Genomic DNA, 20,199 nt, shown 5'->3' on the forward strand with positions numbered 1-20,199 from the left:
GCAACCTTCGATAATTTTTTCCATCACCAGTGTGAAGTTTTTGGGCTCCAAGGTCCCAGGCCAATGTTGACGGCAGGGAAGCAATAACAAATGGTGTTCGCTGTGCTGTTTTGGCACTTTGAGCAGAGATCTGGTGTCATTCAGTGAACGCGCTGCTCAGGATTATGGCAACGAGTCAGTGAAAATATGTAAGTGTTAAGGTGCGCTTGCGTCTTGAAGATAAGCAAGTCAAGAAAAAAAGTCAGTGGTACCTTTTGAGTTTGATTCGCGGACTGAGTTGGTGACTCAATTTGTTCATACGTATATCAAATCACTGTTCCTCATTGAAATCAATTGTCCATTAGATCAATTGTCCATTAGATTTTGTATCACTCCATTAGATGGAGTGATACAAAAATCAATCCAATACAATACATTGACAAATAGTAAAATGAATCCTCAAGCAAATACAAAGTAATTTCAAAAGAGTAATGAAACGTATAGAAACATTCAAACTAACAGAATTGAAGAATCAAAATACTGTAGCCTGTGCTTCACCTATGTCCTTTATATTATTGTTAGCTTATTTTTATGTAGTGTAATTCGGATTTTGTTTTGTTGTCTTTGAGACGAAGGGATTGTTTTGGTAGAAAAATACCTTGGAAAAAATAAGTAATCGCAGTCAGGCGCAATCTCTTTTTTAAAATCTTTCAGCCCAAAACCCAGACTTCAGAGTTCAATTTGAAATCCCAACCCTCACCTGAAACCCGCACAAATGCCATAAACTTTAGTTTGGCTATAAATATACAACTTGAAATTCTAAAGCTGACATTTACGATCAATCAGAAACCGCAAAGTATACAGCGTGCTACGTGGTAACATGTACGTTTAGCCAGGAAAGAGTGCGAACTCCAGAGTGCGTGAAGCGAATCTAATGAAATTTGTCCGGGCGCGCGTCCAATATCCCTTCGGGGATGAATAAAAAGCAATCTAGCTACCTCACCTCAAACTTGTCCACACTTTCAAGTGTGGTTTGGGAGCTTTGCATGTATGTACTCAGCACAGGTGCCTTATGTACTCACACTCTGTACTACTAAATAGAAGTGGGGAAAAAGGTCAAGATTGAAGCGCAAATACTGCAGAGTGACTGACAGACTGGACCAAGATGGTTGTTTTGATGAGGCCCCCTGGGGGGAGGGGTGGGAGCAGAGTGCTGGTCAGTAGTAAATCATTTATTACAAAGTAAAAGCATCTCCACTGGCAGTCGGCCTTGACGATGTGGCGGAGAAAAAAATTGTGGCTAGTTTTGTAGCGACGGGAGGCTAAAGTACATTCAATGGTGCATACACACACACACACACACACACACACACACACACACACACACACACACACACACACACACACACACACACACGCACACACACACACACACACACACACACACACACACACGTCTTTCCCACTCTATAAGGCACTTTGGAATATAATGATTCAATGATCGGCCTATGTTTAAACTGTTTTCATGTAGCGGGCACACCACATGATAAGATGAATAGAAGCTACAATAATGGCTGTCGTTGCATTATGCATCCATTAGATGGAGTGATACAAAAAGAATACAATACAATGCAGCTGTATTTGTAGAGAGCTCTCACAACCGCTGCAGCTGGAACAAACCGTTTTACAGAATTATTAAAGGACAACCGACATCACTTTTTTGTTTTTTAACTGACATCAGAAAAACGTTTTATAGCATCTGAAATACCCAAAACACGCAGTATGATATTTTTAGTGAAATGCAAAACACCAATAAAAATGACTTAAAGTGTCCAAAATCTGCAAAACATTGAGCTGCGAATTGGGCATTTTCAGAAAGTCCTGCCCCCAGTTCGTGACGTCACGCAAAGACATCTTGCATTGCTTGAGAATCAAAACAACGGCTTCAGATTCGGAGAATATGCTTTCTTGTTACACATCTAGTTATGAATATGATTCAAATAGTTCTGAGGAGGAAAGCATACATGTTTGCAATTGATTAATGTCATGATCTGGTTGGCGACCAACGGGGGGCGCTGTCGGCCCCGCCTGCACCTGCACAGGTGCTGGTCGTCCCGATCAAATTGGCGACCAACGGGTAGCTACGTCAGCCCTGCCGGCAGCCTCGCAGGTGCTGGTCGTTATAATCACTGTCACTTAAAAGGACACCCGGCTCGGTTCATTGTTTGCTGCATGTTTGTTGCATGCTGTGCATGTGTTTGTTTAACCTTGGCGGACTTTTACACTTGGTTTTCTTTTGATACTTTGTATTTTTTCTGTTCAGATGATTTTGACGTTTTACATTTTGTTCTTTCTGACCTTTAATTTAATACAATTTGTCAAACAACCTCCTGCTCCCTCCTGCCTGCTTTTTGGGATCCGCACCCGCCATCACCACCTTGCAAACCGTGACAGTTAAAGAATTTATTCAGTGCCATTTTGAGGCAACATTGGGGGGAAATGTATCACCAAAAAGAGGCAAAAAATGCCGACCAAGCTCCGTGCGAGGAATTAATCAGCCCGTTTTCACAGGCTGATTAATTCCTTCCATGGAGCTTTGTCACCCCCTTTTGGTGCTACATGAAGTTTTCAGACCAGCCAAGTACAGCCAAATGCATTGTCGTGATCGAAGGACTGCTACAATGTGTCCTTTTTTCGGTCAGGGGCGTTCCTTCAGTGACGTAACGTACGGACTCGTCACCAACTCAAAAACAAGACTTCCGGAATATTCAGCGCGAGTCTTAAAATAGTAAAATATAGCTATATGTGGTGGAATCTTTGTAAAATATGCTCAGTAGAAGTCATTTGAAGCCATTTTACAAATTATGGACACAACTTGTCCGGAGACGTCGGTTGTCCTTTAAAATACTATATCCCAGAAATCTGAATATTAATCTATATAAAGGTGCATCAGCTAGTCGAGTGGTTAGCACACCGGCTTCACAGTGCAGAGGTCGCCGGTTCGCGTCTAAGTCCGGCCTCCCTGTGTGGCGTTTGTTCTCCCCCGGCCCGCGTGGGTTTTCTCCGGGTCCTCCCACACTCCAAAAACATGCATGGCAGGCAGATTGGCTACTCCAAATTGTCCCGAGGCGTGAGTGTGAGAATGACTGTTGTATGTCTTTGTTTGCCCTGCGATTGGCTGGCAAACAATTCAGGGTGTCCCCCGCCTCGTGCCCGAAAACAGCTGAGATAGGATCCAGCACCCCGGCGACCCTAATGAGGAATAAGCGGTACAGCGAATGGATGGATGGATAAAGGGGCATCGTATAATAAAACACACTGTTGGCTTATAAAAAAAAGCTTTCTGTTGTGCCTTAAAGTGCAGAAAATCTAACATAAAATATGGTGTAAAATACAAATATAATTTATACAATGAAAGAAGCGGTGAGAACGAAATAATTTTTATTATTGTGTGTACCATCACAATTTAATTAGTTGCAAATCAGTACTTAATAATAATAATAATAATAATAATAATAATAATAATAATAATATAAATAATAATAATAATTATTATTATTATTATTAGTAGTAGTAGTAGTAGTAGTAGTAGTAGTATTATTATTATTATTATGAAAACGATGATTATTAGTGTTATTATTATTATTATTGTTGGTGATAATTTGTTAGTATTATTATTAGCATTCTTATTAATCAGAATCAGAAAGTCTTTAATAATTACATAAACCATTTTAACAAATTAATACAATAATAATAATACTAATAATAATAATAATAATTGAATAACATTATTAATATTAATAATTTATTAATATATTAATACATTAACAATACTAATTAATAATAATAATAAAATTAACAATAATAATAATAATAGTCATTATTATTATTATTATTATTATTATTATTATTATTATTATTATTATTATTATTAAAAAACAATGTAAAATGGATGTTATGAGTTCATTTTTTTGTCTTACCATTTATCCTTTATGGATATTGAAGGGCATGAAAACGCCCCCCTCTCCAGGTTCTCCCTCACTCATTACCCAGTTTGATATTCATGATGGAATATTAAAGCAAGATAAATGGTTTAATCTGGATTTTTTATTGAACTGTGTCACTGCTAAGACTTCCCCATCCTTCGTCTCCCCTGACGAGCATAGTATGATAGATTAGAAATTAACCTAAAAGGGAATTTTACGGGGGAAAAAAACACAATCGAAATCCAGCCAACACATGTACAGATGAGGATTTATAAGCCCTACCTGACGTTGCACTTTGGAAGAAAACACGCCAGTGAACTCCAAGTTGAGGTTTTCAAAGTTTTTTTTTTGGGGGGGAGGGCAATGGACATCAGAGAGGGAGTAGATGTATTATCCCAGTTGTAATCATAACACATATGATTAATCGACAAACCAATCAGCAGATTAATCAAATGATAACAGAATCACAAATTGTATCCTTAGTTGGGTTAGTTATTGCTGAGATTGGATTTGAGAGGGTTGAATAGCTGATACCAAGCGCCGAGTCAATGCCTCGGATTTGTATTTTGTATGTTATCTCGCCGCTGTCAAGCCACGCAGTCAAAGTGATTTAAAGTCTGCGCATGGAGCCAAAGTCACGTCAGTTTTAAAGGCAACAATAGCCTCAAGCAGCTGCCGTTCGTCCCAGGGAGGAGGACCACGTGCACACTGAGCTTGCGTTTCACATTAAATTTGTGGTAGGGTTTCAGATTCGGCTTTCAATGTCTGACTTCAACACAAAAACAATGTTGAAAAGTCACAAATTTAAATGAATCAAATTTCATGTTGGACCAATGTGAAAGATCATATTATTCGTTATTTGCAGCCAGTAATTGAAAAACATGACGTGGAGCGTCATTCCCGCATTTGTTCGGGTTTTGTTTTTTCTTGCACGGGTGCCAATAAAGCACTAGTCAGGCCTCTGGCAATATTTTTTCCTTCCACAAGGGGGCAGCATTTGCCATTTGTCCGTGTTAGCGCTTTGTTACCACTTCAGCTGTTGTTAAAGCGCTATATGAATCAACATGTATGTATTTTATTGTATTTTTACAATTTTACTATTACAGCCACCCCCAATTCTACCTCACTTTACATACAGAAATTACATGTATTGTTTGTTGTCAATTGTATGTCTTTTTTAGCCACGTTATAAGTGCCTTGCATGTCTTGCACGCTGGGTCCGAGAGGACATTAATTTCATCTGTGCTGTATGTCATGCATATTAGCATATTTGACAATAAAGCTGACTTTGACTTTGACTTTGACTTTGAATTCAAGCTCAGATAACTCCAGACTCCATATAACTGAGGAATTAACTCATTTTCTTCCTGATGAATGAATAGTCTCAGGTTTCTTACGCCGCATTGAATGTTTATGTCGTCCTAAAACTAAATATTCTGTGGGTCCTGCAATTTGAATGAAAATGACAAAACTGCTGTCGAGTGGCCAGATATTTGCACATCGTCTGGCAGTGAATGAGTTAGGAAAAAAAACAAAGTCTGTTTTGATCAACCGGATCCAAACTCAAACACTCTTCACTCGTTTGCTGTGCTTTGAGATTTTATTGATCGCCGACAGCCAAGCAGTAAATGTCACATCATTGATTTGAAAAGATCACCCGCTTGTTGTTGTCTTTTTCGGCACTCTTCATTGTAAGAAAGCCAGACGTTGGTGTCATTGTCCTGTTTCCCCGTCGTGTTTTTCCCGCCGTGTTGGACGGGTTGTCACATGAAGTGTGCCAAATGAGCTCGCCATCTACATTCCACCATCGTCTCCCCCCTGAGGTGACGGGCCCAGAGGAAGACATTTCTTGACTGTTGCAGCTGTGTAAAAACACATATTTGCATATATGCCTTTGTGGTGTGTTCTCGTCTGCGTTGGTGCGCAGTATGTGTTCCCGTCGCCATTTTGTCGAGGTTTAGAAATGCTGTGTCTACAGTATAATCATTTCTGTTGAGTGAAATCCTTTTTGTATCCTATTGCAACTGAACATTATCAAACATGGATCGTCACTGGAGTGATTCATATATGTTAATGAAATTGTTTCTACGTACTCGTAGTTACTGTTTGGAATTGAGGTGATTTAAACCAGGATTGCCATGTATTAAATCGTAATGCACCAAAATCGTAATGATTTGTATTTTGCTGCATTGTAGTTGGAGTAAATTGTTTTCAATTATTTGAATTGCAGTCTATCACATTGTAATTGTTCAATGCAATTGTATTTGGAGTAAATCGGATCTTATTTGTAATTACAGTCAATTCCATTTGTCACGTATTGGTTTGCGGGCAACGGGTTGCTCTGTACGGCCCAGTTGTGGTGGTGTTAGTCGTTTTAATCACTGGCAGTTAAAAAGGACTCCCGGCACGACCATTCAGTGTCAGGTCATTGTTTGTTTTATCTTGCCATGTTTTATTCATGGTTTTGTTTGCTACTTTTGACCATTTTGTTCTCATGACTTTGTTGTTTGAGATTATGTTCCTGCTGACTTTATTGAATATGATTTTTCAAATACACCCTACTCCTCCCTCCTGCCTGCTTTTTTGCGGTCCACCACCACGATCTTGCAAATCATGACAATTTACTAGTTTGTCTATCCGTTCGTCCATTTCTTGATCTTCCCATTCTGTGATTCTGTGATTTGTGAGTAGCTGACGACTAGTTCAAGGGTGGGCTGTAGCACACCCTGTGACCCTCGTGATGAAAGGATGTTTCTACTACATTGTAAATTTTGCGGTACCAAATTCTTTGCAACCGGAGTCCATTGCACATGCATTGCATTGCAATTGTATTGCATTGGAGCAAATTGTACCTACAGGTATCATAAATGAAACAAATCCCGCCTACTGAATTGTCAATTGAGTGAATCATATCTGATGACGACTGTTGTGAATTGCAGGCTTTCACTTTGTCACCGCAGTGCCTCATAATTGGAGCAAAAAATAGCCATCGCATCATAATAGCTGTGAATCTTATGGATTGATTGAATTGGAGGTTCACTGTGTTTTATCCATTCATAGAGTGCGCCAACCCAGAATTGAAGTAAAATGGTATCGTTTTTATGGCAGTTGAGTCCTGCATCATCGTCCAAGTAGTGAGAATGACATCACATACGTTGTTTTTACAGGAGACTGCGTGGATGTACGCAGCTCATCAGGATGATTGACAGATGTGTGTGGGATGAGAGCATCTCAAAGTGTAGGTAGCGAGCTTGCCGCCTCATTTTGTCCCGATTCCGGTTTTAGCAGCCCTCGGGCGAGCACCTCGTGACGCTTGATGTGGGTGTCGGATCGTGAGCCCAAACACAAGGTTTAAGGAAAGCAAGGTCAGGCTTGAAAACAGGATTAGAGTTTCAAATTACAGATTCAAGTCAGGGTTGGGGTTTCAAATCAGTCTTTGAAGACAAGATTAGGGTTTTAAACTAGAGTTCTAAAGTAAGGTTTCCGGACTGTCTTAGGGTGTCAAAGTCGGGGTTCAAACCAGTATTAGAGTTTCAAATTAGAGTGAATTAGGATTTTAAAGGCTGTGTTAGGTCTTCAAGCAACACTTATCATGTTTTGGGGTTAGGTTTACGGTATTAAGGTTCAAATTGGGGGTTAAAGATTAGGGATAGGAATTCCAGATGGGATTCAGATTTATGCTTTGATTATATTTTCAATGGCTAGGGTTTCCTTTCAAGATACAATTAGGGTTCTAAACTAGAGTTTAAACGTAATGTATTTCACTAAAATTAGGGTTTCAAGACAGGATCCTTCTGTCTGAACGGCATTTGGGTTGTTTTAAACCTGGTTAGGTTTTCAACTTTGATTTAGGCTTTTAAAAGAGCCTTATGGGAAAAAAATGAAAAGAAACTGGTTTATTACCAAATTTACAGAAATCATCTTTGAAATCAATCACCGGCCGGGAATGTAAAACCAGCAAAGGGGCTGTTGAGAAAGACCATTGACAGTTGCCATCAATTGAAAGATGAAGGATGCTCGCAAGTTGGTCCTGATGCTGCATTTTGGAGGAAAAAAAAACATGTTGGCAGGCCAGCGTGTGTTTCGAACAGCGGGTCATCCCGCTTTGTCACAGCCCAGATGTTTCTCACTGGTGCTGCTTTTCCACAGCTACACGGTCACAGTATGCCGAGCTGCCAGCGCACGCCGCCAACTCCTTGTTTCAATATCCTTATACACACACACACAAACTCGCACATTTTTCTCACAATAGGACCCTTCCCCCGCAGAGTTTTGAAGTCTTAGGCGGTATGAACGCTAGCTGGTCTTTGCTCGTAAATAATACGGCAAGTGGACATTTCACAATATCGTAATTGCATCTGTTCACCTTTGCGTTTTGAGATGCTTGAGTGAATCTCGCATACTTCAAGTGAAAATCTTCGCAACATCAAGTCTGAATATTACTTTTTGATTGGATTGGATTTACCTTTATTAGTCTCGCAGTGAAGAAATTTACCTTTCACAGCAGCAAAGTTATGAAAGGAAGAGGAAAGGAAAGAAAGAAGTAGAAATCCAAAATACAGTAGCTGCTGGAAAGGCAGCCACTCTCGCGGCGCCATCTTGAAGTCAAAAGAACAAGAAAAACTAAATAACAAGTAATATGACAGTCATTCATTCTTAAGCACTTTCTGTACCCTCTTTGTTACATGAAGCAGTTCTAGATTAACGAGGAGAGAATCAAAGCGTCCTTTTCACCAGTAGATTGGGGACATCATGGTGGAATGTGTCCACTACAAGTTAATGTTGAAAGCAAACACGAAGCTGTAGCATCCATTGACGAAAAGAGATTGTCGCACATCTCCTGTCCCATGTGAATCCGCTTCAGTTCCAAGCCGCGACAGATCCACATATGCATTGGCGCTCTACGCTATACCATTTTCAGGGACAACGGTTACTACAGTGGACATCTTATCATATACTCAGGTTACAGGGTGTGTGAAAGGGTTAATCTGCAAAATGGTCCTCGAGCTCTGCAGACTCTCCAACTGTCAGTCTTGTCTCTATAGCTTTGCCAGAACAAGGAAACCGGTCATTTAGTTATCTGTGCAATGAAAGGTCACTGACCTACAACCTACAAATGACAAATATTTATGAGTGAAAACCTAAACAACCCACGTTGCCGTATTGTCTGGCACAAGTCTTCTGATAGGCCAGTTATTCAAAGAATGTTTACAAGGATTAGAGCTATCTACAGTATGAATCTTGGTTGATAATCTCTTAGATGTACTTTTTTTAACACACTACAGTCACTTCTCTGCTCTTCTCCGCTCTGTACCATAAAGTCAGATGTCAGAGATGAACTGATGTTAGCCATGCCAGTTAGCTAGTTATGTGCATAAGTTTCAAGTGTAGATACGCTAAACTGAGAAACTGCAGGGTCGCTAGTTTGTACAGTAGAGAAGAAAAATATCACAAAAGTAAAGGTGGAAATGGATTACAGGAAAAACGTCATCTGTATTACATCGATTTTTTTGTAATAGTTTTACAATCTTGGAGACCCCAACGGTACCTGTGAGTCAGCAGATTTTTACTAGGGGGAGGTATCTTTTGGATGTTCTGTTTTGTACATTACCCGTTATTTTTTTTCACAATAAAAAGATTATTAATGGACCTTGGCATGCGTTTGTGTCCATGTGTAAGCAGATGCCACAGTAAATCGTCTTTTTACTGCTACGAGAGAGCATTTAGTGGCGACTGACGATATATGACTGCTCGTCAGAAAAGGTAAATAAGGCCTTTGCTTTTGTTGCGTTTCAAGATTGACTTTCATTTTTTGGACTGCATTTCAGGATCATCGATATTTTTTAAGTGAGAGTGCTAGAAATGTCCTTATTCCGCTTTCCGCTTTGTTCAGCGGAAAGATCAGTGCTGTGGGTAGTCTGCGGATGGGTGGATGCATGGCTTGAGGAGCATGCGGGAAGAAGGAGCGTCGGCGCAGAGCGCCGATGCATATGTGGAACTGTTGCGGCTTGGAATTGAAGCCGATTTACGTGGGACAGGAGATTTGAGACCGTCTCTTTTCGTCAATGGATGCTACAGCCTCATTTTTGCCATGACGTCCCCGAGCCACTGGTGAAAAGGACACTTTGATCCTCTCTTCTTTCATCTAGATTTGTACTGATTTATACAACAAAGAGGGCGCAGAAAGTGCTGAAGACTGAATGACTATCTGTGTCTTTTGTGTTGTGTCACATAGGTTTTTTGTTGTTGTTTTGACTTCAAGATGGTGCCGCGAGAGTGGTTGCCTTTACAGCCGGTCGTGTATTTTGTTTTTATACTTTTATACTCGCTTTCTCTTACTTTCATCAATTTGCTGCTGTAAAATATTAGTATTTTTTTTTATTCTGCGAGACTAATAAAGGCTAATCCAATCCAATACATTGAGTGTATCTGGAAAGTATTCCGTATTTTACATTTTCCACATTTTGGTGAGTTACAACTTTATTAGAATATGGATTTGTATTGATCCAAATGTACCCTGTCATAGTGCCTGAAGTCCTGCAGCAATTATGAAAATGTCTGCAAATTCATCACTCCGAAAATCAGAAGTGACAAATTAGTGAACCTCAAGTTAAAACCATAAACGAAAAGTACACACGTTGATTAGTCAGTTCTGTTACTGTTTAAAAAAGATCATATGCTGTTTGAAAGGGGGGAAGTTAATAAAAAAACTGGCGCATAAACACAAGTTTAGTTTCGCATTTGGTAATATGGCAGTGGGCATTGCGCCTTGTAAGTGGACCGAGGGTAATTCTATGTTCTATCTACCCCCAATATTCTAGACACTGTCCTCTCGCTAATATTGCATTTGTGGAATAAGCATTTTCAGCCACCCAAGGAGGCTGGCGTTGTATGCGGCATCACCCATGTTATCAATGGTTATCGATTTCAAAGTGCCCTCGGGCTCAGATTACTCTAACGTCAGAGTTTACCTATTTTAAATTTGGCCATGTGATGTTCTCACTTAAGAACCCGAGACCATTTTGACACCACAGTTGCGTAACTGATTCGCATTGCAAAGTTCCCGGCTGGTAACTCACCTTCGGTCTTGGTTCACAAAAATTAATTTGCATGTAACGTAACACTTAATACGATCCCTCCCCAATTGTGGTTCCTCCACAGATGGATCCGGTGCAGAAGGCCGTCCTCTATCACACGCTGGGCCTCCTGCCCGCTGCCACTGCCGCTGCCCCAAAGAGGAGGCACGTTTCGTGCGGAGTTTGCCGACTGAGGTTCAATTCGCAGGTATATCCGGTAGGGCTCAGGAACAACATTTTTTTTTACCTGCCAACATCAAATCAATTGAGTTTGCCTAGAAATATGTAACGTTTTTCGTTGAAGCATTTTGACCAAAAACCAACTCGTCCTTGAGATTTTTACAGATTACTGCTAAATATGACACATTTAAACAAGACGTGGATTGACATCAATTGTAAGAATATGTATTTTTGTTAGCATCAAAATGAAGCTTCAAACCTTATTCCTCTGAAATCAGTGTTTTAACAATTTAAAAAAATGAGCTTTAAAAAAATCCAAGCCTGTCAAGAAACAGGAAGTCGGCCATTTTGAAAAATATAGACAATATGCAGACGCCGTATTGTTTTTTTTACCCCATCACAAGCTTTTTTATGCTATGCATATTTAAGCATAGCAAAACACATCTTTTCAAGACTTACTTTGTGCTTGAAATGTAAGATTATCAGATTATGCCACAAAGATAAAGAGATTACAGTGATACCTTGGTTTACGAACGCCTTGGCTAACGAATTTTTCGGTTTACAAACGTTAAATTCACGAAATTTAATCTTAGCATACTAACTATTTTTTGGGATACACACGGACCACCACAATGAACGATTTGTCATTCGCGAACAAGCCTGTTCTCCTAACAAGGAAATGGCTGCCGATTTTTTTGTCCTCTATTCCCCGCCACACGCAGTTAAGCTGCATGTGATTGGTCAAGAACGCAGCAATGGGGGGGGGGGGGGTTACAGAAACACAGAGCTGCAAATAAAAATAGATCGGCAGTCGGCAGAGAGAGAGTGAGAAAATGGATAGAAAACAGTGAAATTTGGACTATTTTCAACTTTATTGATAGTTCAAAGGCAGAGTGTAGACTGCAAGGTTAATATATCCCTTCAATTTGAAGAGACAGGACAAGCAAGGGAACAGCTACTAATGCAGTTTCTAGTGTGTCTGCCTGCATCTGTTGCTGTTGCAATATCACAACTCCCAAGATGTACAACCCAGAGCTCATTGAAACACTTGATGCAAAAAGCTATCAACCCAGCTAAACAGAACACAATTGATGAGGAACTAGGTAAAATTGTCGCAGAGAAAGCACGGCAACTTCACTTGGACATCGTCAAGAGGCAGCCTGGAAGTTTGTCATCCATTGATGATTTCAAGGCTGGCCACTGATTGTTCGAGAACTTTAAGCGTCGTACAGGGATTCATAGTGTCATTCGTCATGGTGAGCCAGCCAGCTCTGACGATAAAGCTGCCAAAGCTTACAAGGAATCATTTTTTAAGATGGTGGAAGAAGAAGGCTACGTTCCTCATCAAGTGTTTAATGCTGACGAAACTGGCCACTCCATTCCATTAAGCCATCAACAACCATCACAAAGGTAAATAAAACGACTTTATTATACCGTACAATTTATTTCTTTAATTACAATACCATAGTACATTTATTATACATAAAATAAGGTATATTTTGTGTAGTTTTAAGGCTTAGAAAATTAGAACGTAGAAAATCATGTTTTATGAGGACCTGGGAACGGATTATTCTTATTTTAATGGTTTCCTATGGGAAATTAATGTTTGGGATACACACTTTTCACCTTATACACTCTGTCTGGGAACCAATTAAGTTCGTAAGCCACGGTATCACTGTACTTTAGTGCCATGTTGTGGCATCTTGGTATTTACAGATAATGTGAATACAAGGGGAGTAGTTACATTCAGACAGACCATTACTGTGTGATAGAAATAATCTGGTGGAAACCTAGAAATAACCTGTAAACATACATTGCAATACATATTGATTTATATATAAAGCAAAAGATGATTAAACAGGAGGCATTTAAACAAACATGTTCAACAAAGTCAGTTAGCTTAATGCTAACATACAATGCAAAAGGCCATAGAGAAGCTAAAGCATCAAGGTAGCCTAAATTGTAAACTTTCTAAATTCTGCAACGACGCCTCATGTGACCATATTGGCTCTTGTGGAAGGATTGTTATTTATTTAATTATGTATTTCATGCAAACAAACAACAACCGTTTTCCTGTGTTTGAAAAAGTAGTAAATTGTGATCAATTGGGAGAACACGGGACTAAATATTCAGCGTAGTGTTTTATGTGTCGTGCCGAGACAGCGTGTTAACTTGTGCAATTTATACAGCCTGATTTGGAATGTATTTGATGAAGTAGGACTAATGCAATTTAAATGTTTGATTGATCAGCAAACACATTCGCGACACAAGTGCATGCACATCTGTGCCCACAAACGCACGCAAAAACACACACACACACACACACACACACACACACACACACACACACACACACACACACACACACACACACACACACACACACACACACACGCACGCACGCACGCACACACACACACACACACACACACACACACACATTCATGATGTGTATAAATAAAATAAAAAACATTCTTTGATATTCTTTGCTTCTTGTTGCGTGTAGAAATAAAGATTTCTTGTTGCCATTGCAACAGGGGTCGGAAGGCCACAATTATCCCCGCGGGGGTTTCGTGCAAAACTTTCTGATCAGAAAATTAGCCATTGTGTGTTGACAAGAGTGTTTGTTTCCAGCGTGTCTCAAGGGGAGCTTGCATGTGCCTGGAAGCATGCATAGCCCTTGCACGTCGCCAGCATTGTTATCTGGTGACCTTCCTGAACTCACGATCTCAATCATGAGTGAAAATGAAAGAAATTGTATTTAGTTATAATAGTCATAATTGATCACAGTTGAATGGATGACTTTACGGGCTTGACCACGAATCGTGAAAGTCAGCAACATATATTTAATTAATAATATTTTTTATTCATATATTTACAATGTTTCTTGTAACAATCAAATTAATATATATATAAAATATTAATCTAATTATATATAAAAATATAAAAATAACGAGAAGGCCGTTTGATCTAACCAGAAACCTGAACTGTTAAAGGACAACTGACACCATTTTTTTTGTTTCCTAACTGACATCAGAAAAACGTCTAAAATACCCAAAACACGCAGGCTGATATTTTTAGTTAAATGAAAAACAACAATAAAAATGACTAAAAGTGTCCTAAAATTACTTCAAAATGACCTCAGAAAGTTTCAGTTTCAGAAGGTCCCGCCCCTTTGTTCGTGACGTCGCGCCAAGACGTCTTGCCTTGCTCGAGAATCAAAACAATGGCTTCAGATTCGGAGAAGATGCTTTCTTGTTACACCTCCAGTTATGAATATGATTAGAATAGTTCTGAAGAGGAAAGCATAAATGTATGCAATCGATTAAAGAAGTCCTTCCGTGTAATTTTGAAGCATCTGGACTGCAAAGTAGCGTCCCAGAAAATGCACAAGATGGCGCCCAAGCTCCATTGGAAATGGGCTGATTTGTCAGCTGGGAATTTGTGTCAGCGAATATCAAATAGTCGAATAGTCTTGGTGCAACACACAACAATTCCCCATCGCGTTATGTATGTGCTTTCCTTCTAATTTCGCCATCAACGCGAAGTTTTCTGACCAAACAAAGTACCCAAAATGCATTGTGTGTCGCTTTCTCTGTCAGTGACGATACCTACCGCGATGTCACGGTAGTTATCGTCACCAACTCAAAAACAAGACTTCCTGAATATTCAGCGCGAGTCTTAAAACGTAAAATATAGCTATATGCGGTAAAATACGCTCAGTAGAAGACATTTGAAGTGATTTTACAAAATATGGACACAACTTGTCTGGAGCCGTCGGTTTTCCTTGAAGTAAAACATATGACATTACATAGTTTTTAAAATGTCTATTTATATTATATTATTTACTGATTATTCTTTTTTTGGTTACTAATAGCCATAATAATAAATGTAAAGTCTCCTGATTTGGTCGGGAGACTCCAGATTTTGACCACAATACTCACAGTAATTTGTAAGGTGAACAAAAGAAAATGTAACAAACAAAATACATTTTTTACTTATTGAATGTATAAATAAACAATGAAAGCATTTTTGTGTTTTATTTACTTCTAACTTCCACTTTTGTAACACTCACATTATTTTAACACGCACCACAGACTCGCCAGTATGAAAATCTCCCGATTTACGATTTCTGAAACCTAACATGCATGCATAATGATTTAATGATGGGCAAACCCAACAATATTTAACTGTGAAATATTTGTTTTTGTTGTTGAGGATTATTTATTTATTTTGCCCGTTTGAGTCATGACTTCATACATAATGACATGGTGAATTATTGACAGTGTCTTATTACAGGGTAAAACCACCCGGATAGCTTTCACAGTTTATCTTGCGCTTCTTTGGATCCATCGAGAATTTATGAGAGGAGTATTTTAGAGTTGGAGAAGAAAAATGTTGAAATGTGAACAAAAGTGACAAAAGATTGGCATTGGTTACTAAAAAGCAATCATATAAATCTGTACTTTCCAAGTGAATAAGACACTGGTTGGACCATAATAGCAAGACAAATAGACTGAAAGGAGTCAGTGAATCACCCCGTAAAATGTGTTCAAAGCTGGCAGAGGGAAAATCAAACCTTAGCGCTTTGTGGCCTGGACTAATTAGCTCTAAGCTGTTTCGCTCGCCCCTGCACTCGGCGCCTTTTTCAGGTTTCATTTCACACCGGTCCCCGGACTCAATCCAGCCTGCTGTTTGTTCTCCTGGCAGAATCAAGCGTTGGCGCACTACAAGGGCACCAAGCACGCCAGGAAGCTAAAAGCCCGGGACACTCCCAAAAGCAAGCTCAAAGCAACGATGCTAGCCAAAGAGCCCAAAGCAGACAGAAAAGGTTTGTGGAAAGCTCCTCCTCTTTTTTGTGATTTCACTCGGGAACAATTTAGATCATGTGGTTCTGCAACGACAGCGGTGAAATGATGTCAGACAAGAGCGATGACTGTCCAACTTTTATGACCCCTAATGTTTGGCTCTGTGAACGCTGAATATTTCATGAACACAGGCAACACTTAAATTTGCACGTTCGCTAACATAACCCTCATGTTACCTAACTATTAAAGGAAGACCGACGCCTCCGGACAAGTTCTGTATATAAAATCACTTGAAATCACTTCTACTGAGCGTATTTTACGAAGATTCCATGGCATATAGCTATATTCTACGTTTTAAGACTCACGCTGAATATTCAGGAAGTCTTGTTTTCACGTTGATGACGATGCCTGACGTCACGTCACGTCACGTCAGGAACGCCCCTGACAGAGAAAGCGACACACAATGCATTTTGGGTACTTTGTTTTGTCTGAAAACTTCGTGTTGATCCGTGATGATGGCGAAATTAGAAAGAAATCATGTAAATAACGCGATGGTGAATCGTTGTGTGTTGCACCGAGACTACTATTTGATACTGGTTGCCACAAATTCTCAGCAGACAAATCAGCCCGTTTCCAACGGAGCTTGGGCGCCATCTTGTGCATTTTTGTGCAAATTTCTCCATTGTGGGACGAATAAAGGTTTTCTGATTCTGATTCTGATTATCCGGGACGCTAAATTGGAGTCCAGACGCCTCAAAATGATCCAGAAGGACTTCATTGCAAAAATGTATACTTTCGTCCTCAGAACTATTTGAATTATATTCATAACTGTATGAGTAACAAGAACGCATCTTCTCCAAATCTGAAGCCATTGTTTTGATTTTAAAGCAAGGCAAGACGTCCTGGCGTGACGTCACGAACAAGGGGGCGGGACCTTCTGAAACTCAGTATCTCCAAGGTCATTTTGAAGTCGTTTTGGGACACTTTAAGTCATTTTTATTGGTGTTTTGCATTTGACTAAAAATATCAGTTTTGGGTATTTTAGGTGCTATAAAACATTTTTCTGATGTCAGTTAGGAAACAAAAAAATGGTGCCGGTTGTCCTTTAAACTGGTGTCTCACGGAACTTGTCAATGAATTACTATAAAATTTGCTCATCTATTGTCTTGGTGTCGAACAAAGAATTTTCCCATCGTGCAATCTAAGTTTGACGCAAGCTAACTCTGAATACAAGTCTCACACAATTCTACACTGTGTCTAATTGTAACTCTTAACTTACACAACATTAATATAACATCACTAACATGTACCTTTACTTGAAATTATTTAACTTGCGTACAATCTTACTACATTATTACAAATTAATAATGTAACTTGCATGTATGGTAACCGTTGAGTGACATGAAACATAACTTGCTGGCAGTTTTAGCTAGCTTGGAATGTAACTTCATTTACTCGTAACATAGCGTTTTCATGTTGCATAATTGGTGTGCAAGCTAACTTAGTTAGCATGTAATGTAACAAGGTTGTATTGTAAAACTTGTAAACGCTGCTCACATATATTTGAGCCTTTTCGTTTCGTAACTTTGTGAGTTGACATGTTGAGGGAACGTTTTAACTGCATCTTTATGAATTAGCTTAGCTTAAATTAGCTCATTATAGGAGAGTCTGTAGGTAGACAAATACGTTCGTTAGTTTATTCATTTGGTTCAACAATTTAACAGACATGATGTCACTGCCAGGTGAATGCTTAAATCCAATGATCTCAACCAGATGTCGGAAAAAAAACAAAAGCATTGCAAAACACGATATCATACCCATTCCCGCCGGATAACCGACTTAAAAGTGTGACTGAGAGCATCTGAGAGGAATTAAAGAAATCTGAATTTGTTGATCATTGTGCAATGTTTTGATATGCCTTGTGAGACATCAGAGTTTAAAACACCCCACAGAGCCATTTTTAAGGAAACGGTGCATGATACGGTTGAATAACAACACGATCAATGTGAATTTTTGTGTGACCTAACTGATAAATGACATCCATTTTTGAACCAAAATTGGGTTATTTTCGAACCAACTGTTTTTATAACGCTGGCCAATTAATTCTCTTCCCGGAGATGGGACATAGTGCTTTCCTTGAGAAGTTGCAGAAATGATCATTTGAATACCTTAAACCAGGGGTGTCAAAGTCATTTTTTGCCACGGGCCACATTGTAGTTATGGTTTCCTCTCGAGCGCCGTTATGAATTTGAGGAACCCATTAGAATGTTTAAATCCCTTCAAATATTACATACAGAGCACACAGCAAATTAATGAATAACTCGTTTTCAAATCTGAAGTCAAGAATAATGACTTTTATTGTGGTTGATATCCAAAAATATGAAATTTTGGCTCAGATTTTAGCAAACATCATGGAATTTAACAAGTTTGATTTGCTTTCGCGGGCCGAAAAAAAATGATGTGGCGGGCCGGATTTGGCCCGCGGGCCTTGACTTTGACACCTGTGCCTTAAACTATTAAAAAGATTTAGAGATGTGAGAATTGTAACTCTCCGGTGACGTAACTCACGTGTAATATCAAAACATGTTACACAACTTGCCGAACAACACATAGCATGCAAGGCACACACACGAACACACGCGCATGCACAGACACAAACACACACATACATATGCGTGCACGCACACACACATACACACACACACACACACACACACACACACACACACACACACACACACACACACACACACACGCACACACTCTTGTTGCAATATTATTAATTTGTCATGCACAAAGCAGTGCTGAGGGGACCTTCTTGGCCACTGTGGCGCTCATTAATCATCCTGAAAGACACCTGCGCTTTCCTGGCCCCGTTTGACTCTGCTTGACCCACAATGCACTGGTGGCACCTGCTAATACATATTAATACACAAGAAGGAATTGGCCACAGGGCAGATGTCAGTTAGTTTGTATCCTTTTTATATTAATATTGTATTTGACATGATTTTATTTATTTATTTATTGGGGGGGGGTGATATGCAGAAAAACAGCTCATTGACTTAAAGGACAACCGACACCTCTGGACAAGTTGTGTCCATAAATTGTAAAATAACTTCTACTGAGCATATTTTTTCGATGCCGAGATTCCACGGCATTTAGCTATATTTCACTTTTTAAGGCTCGCGCTGAATATTCAGGAAGCCTTGTTTTTGATATGATGACGATGCCTGACGTGACGTCACATCTGGAACGGCCCTGACCGAGAAAGCGACACACAATGCATTTTGGGTACTTTGTTTGGTCTGAAAACTTTGTGTTGATGGCGAAATTAGAAGGAAAACACATAAATAATACAATGGTGAATCGTTGTGTGTTGCACCAAGACTACTTTTTGATACTAGCTGACACAAATTCCCAGCAGACAAATCAGCCCATTTCCAACGGAGCTTGGAGGCCATCTTGTGCATTTTCTGGGACGCTACATTGTAGTCCTGACGGCTCAAATTGATACGGGAGGACTTCTTTAATCGATGGCAAACATGTATGCTTTCCTCTTCAGAACTATTTGAATCATATTCATAACTGGATGAGTAACAAGAAAGCATCTTCTCCGAATCTGAAGACATTGTTTTGATTATATATATTCACAAGCATCTATATTCCCCGCTCAGTGGAAACAATGACTATTACTTCACTCCTTAAAGGACAACCGATGTCACTTTTTTGTTTTTTAACTGACATCAGAAAAACTTTTTATAGCATCTAAAATACCCAAAACACGCAGTATGATATTTTTAGTCAAATGCAAAACACCAATAAAAATCACGTAAAGTGTCCAAAATCTGCAAAACAATTGAGCTGCGAATTGGCCATTTTCAGTAAGTCTCGCCCGCAGTTCGTGACGTCACACCAAGACGTCTTGCATTGCTTGTTAATCAAAACAATGGCTTCAGATTCGGAGAATATGCTTTGTTGTTACTCATCCACTTATGAATATGATTCAAATAGTTCTGAAGAGGAAAGCATACATGTTTACAATCGATTTAAGAATTATATGTGCCATTTTGAGGCAACATTGGGGGAAAATCTCTCACCCAAAAAAAAGAGGCCCAAAATGGCGACCTCAAGTGCCCACCTCCGCTTCCACAGGCTGATAAATTCCTTACA

At 39.4% G+C, this 20,199-nt stretch overlaps 1 protein-coding gene across 5 annotated transcripts in view; it reads left to right on the forward strand.

Moving 5' to 3' along the window:
* The window catches only part of znf385d (zinc finger protein 385D), a 91,572-nt gene that overhangs the window by 52,189 nt on the left and 19,184 nt on the right, over positions 1-20,199 (forward strand). For 4 of the 5 annotated variants that reach the window (XM_088999409.1, XM_088999411.1, XM_088999407.1 and 1 more), the window contains 2 exons: positions 11,127-11,258; positions 15,932-16,052. In XM_088999409.1, coding sequence (XP_088855535.1) covers positions 11,127-11,258; positions 15,932-16,052 — 253 coding nt within the window. The remainder of the gene's footprint in view (positions 1-11,126; positions 11,259-15,931; positions 16,053-20,199) is intronic. The other variant, XM_088999408.1, reaches the window with a different exon arrangement.

This window comes from Hippocampus bargibanti, linkage group LG06, assembly GCF_051943395.1.
Source record: "Hippocampus bargibanti isolate YZ-2025 linkage group LG06, ASM5194339v1, whole genome shotgun sequence".
NCBI lineage: Eukaryota > Metazoa > Chordata > Actinopteri > Syngnathiformes > Syngnathidae > Hippocampus > Hippocampus bargibanti.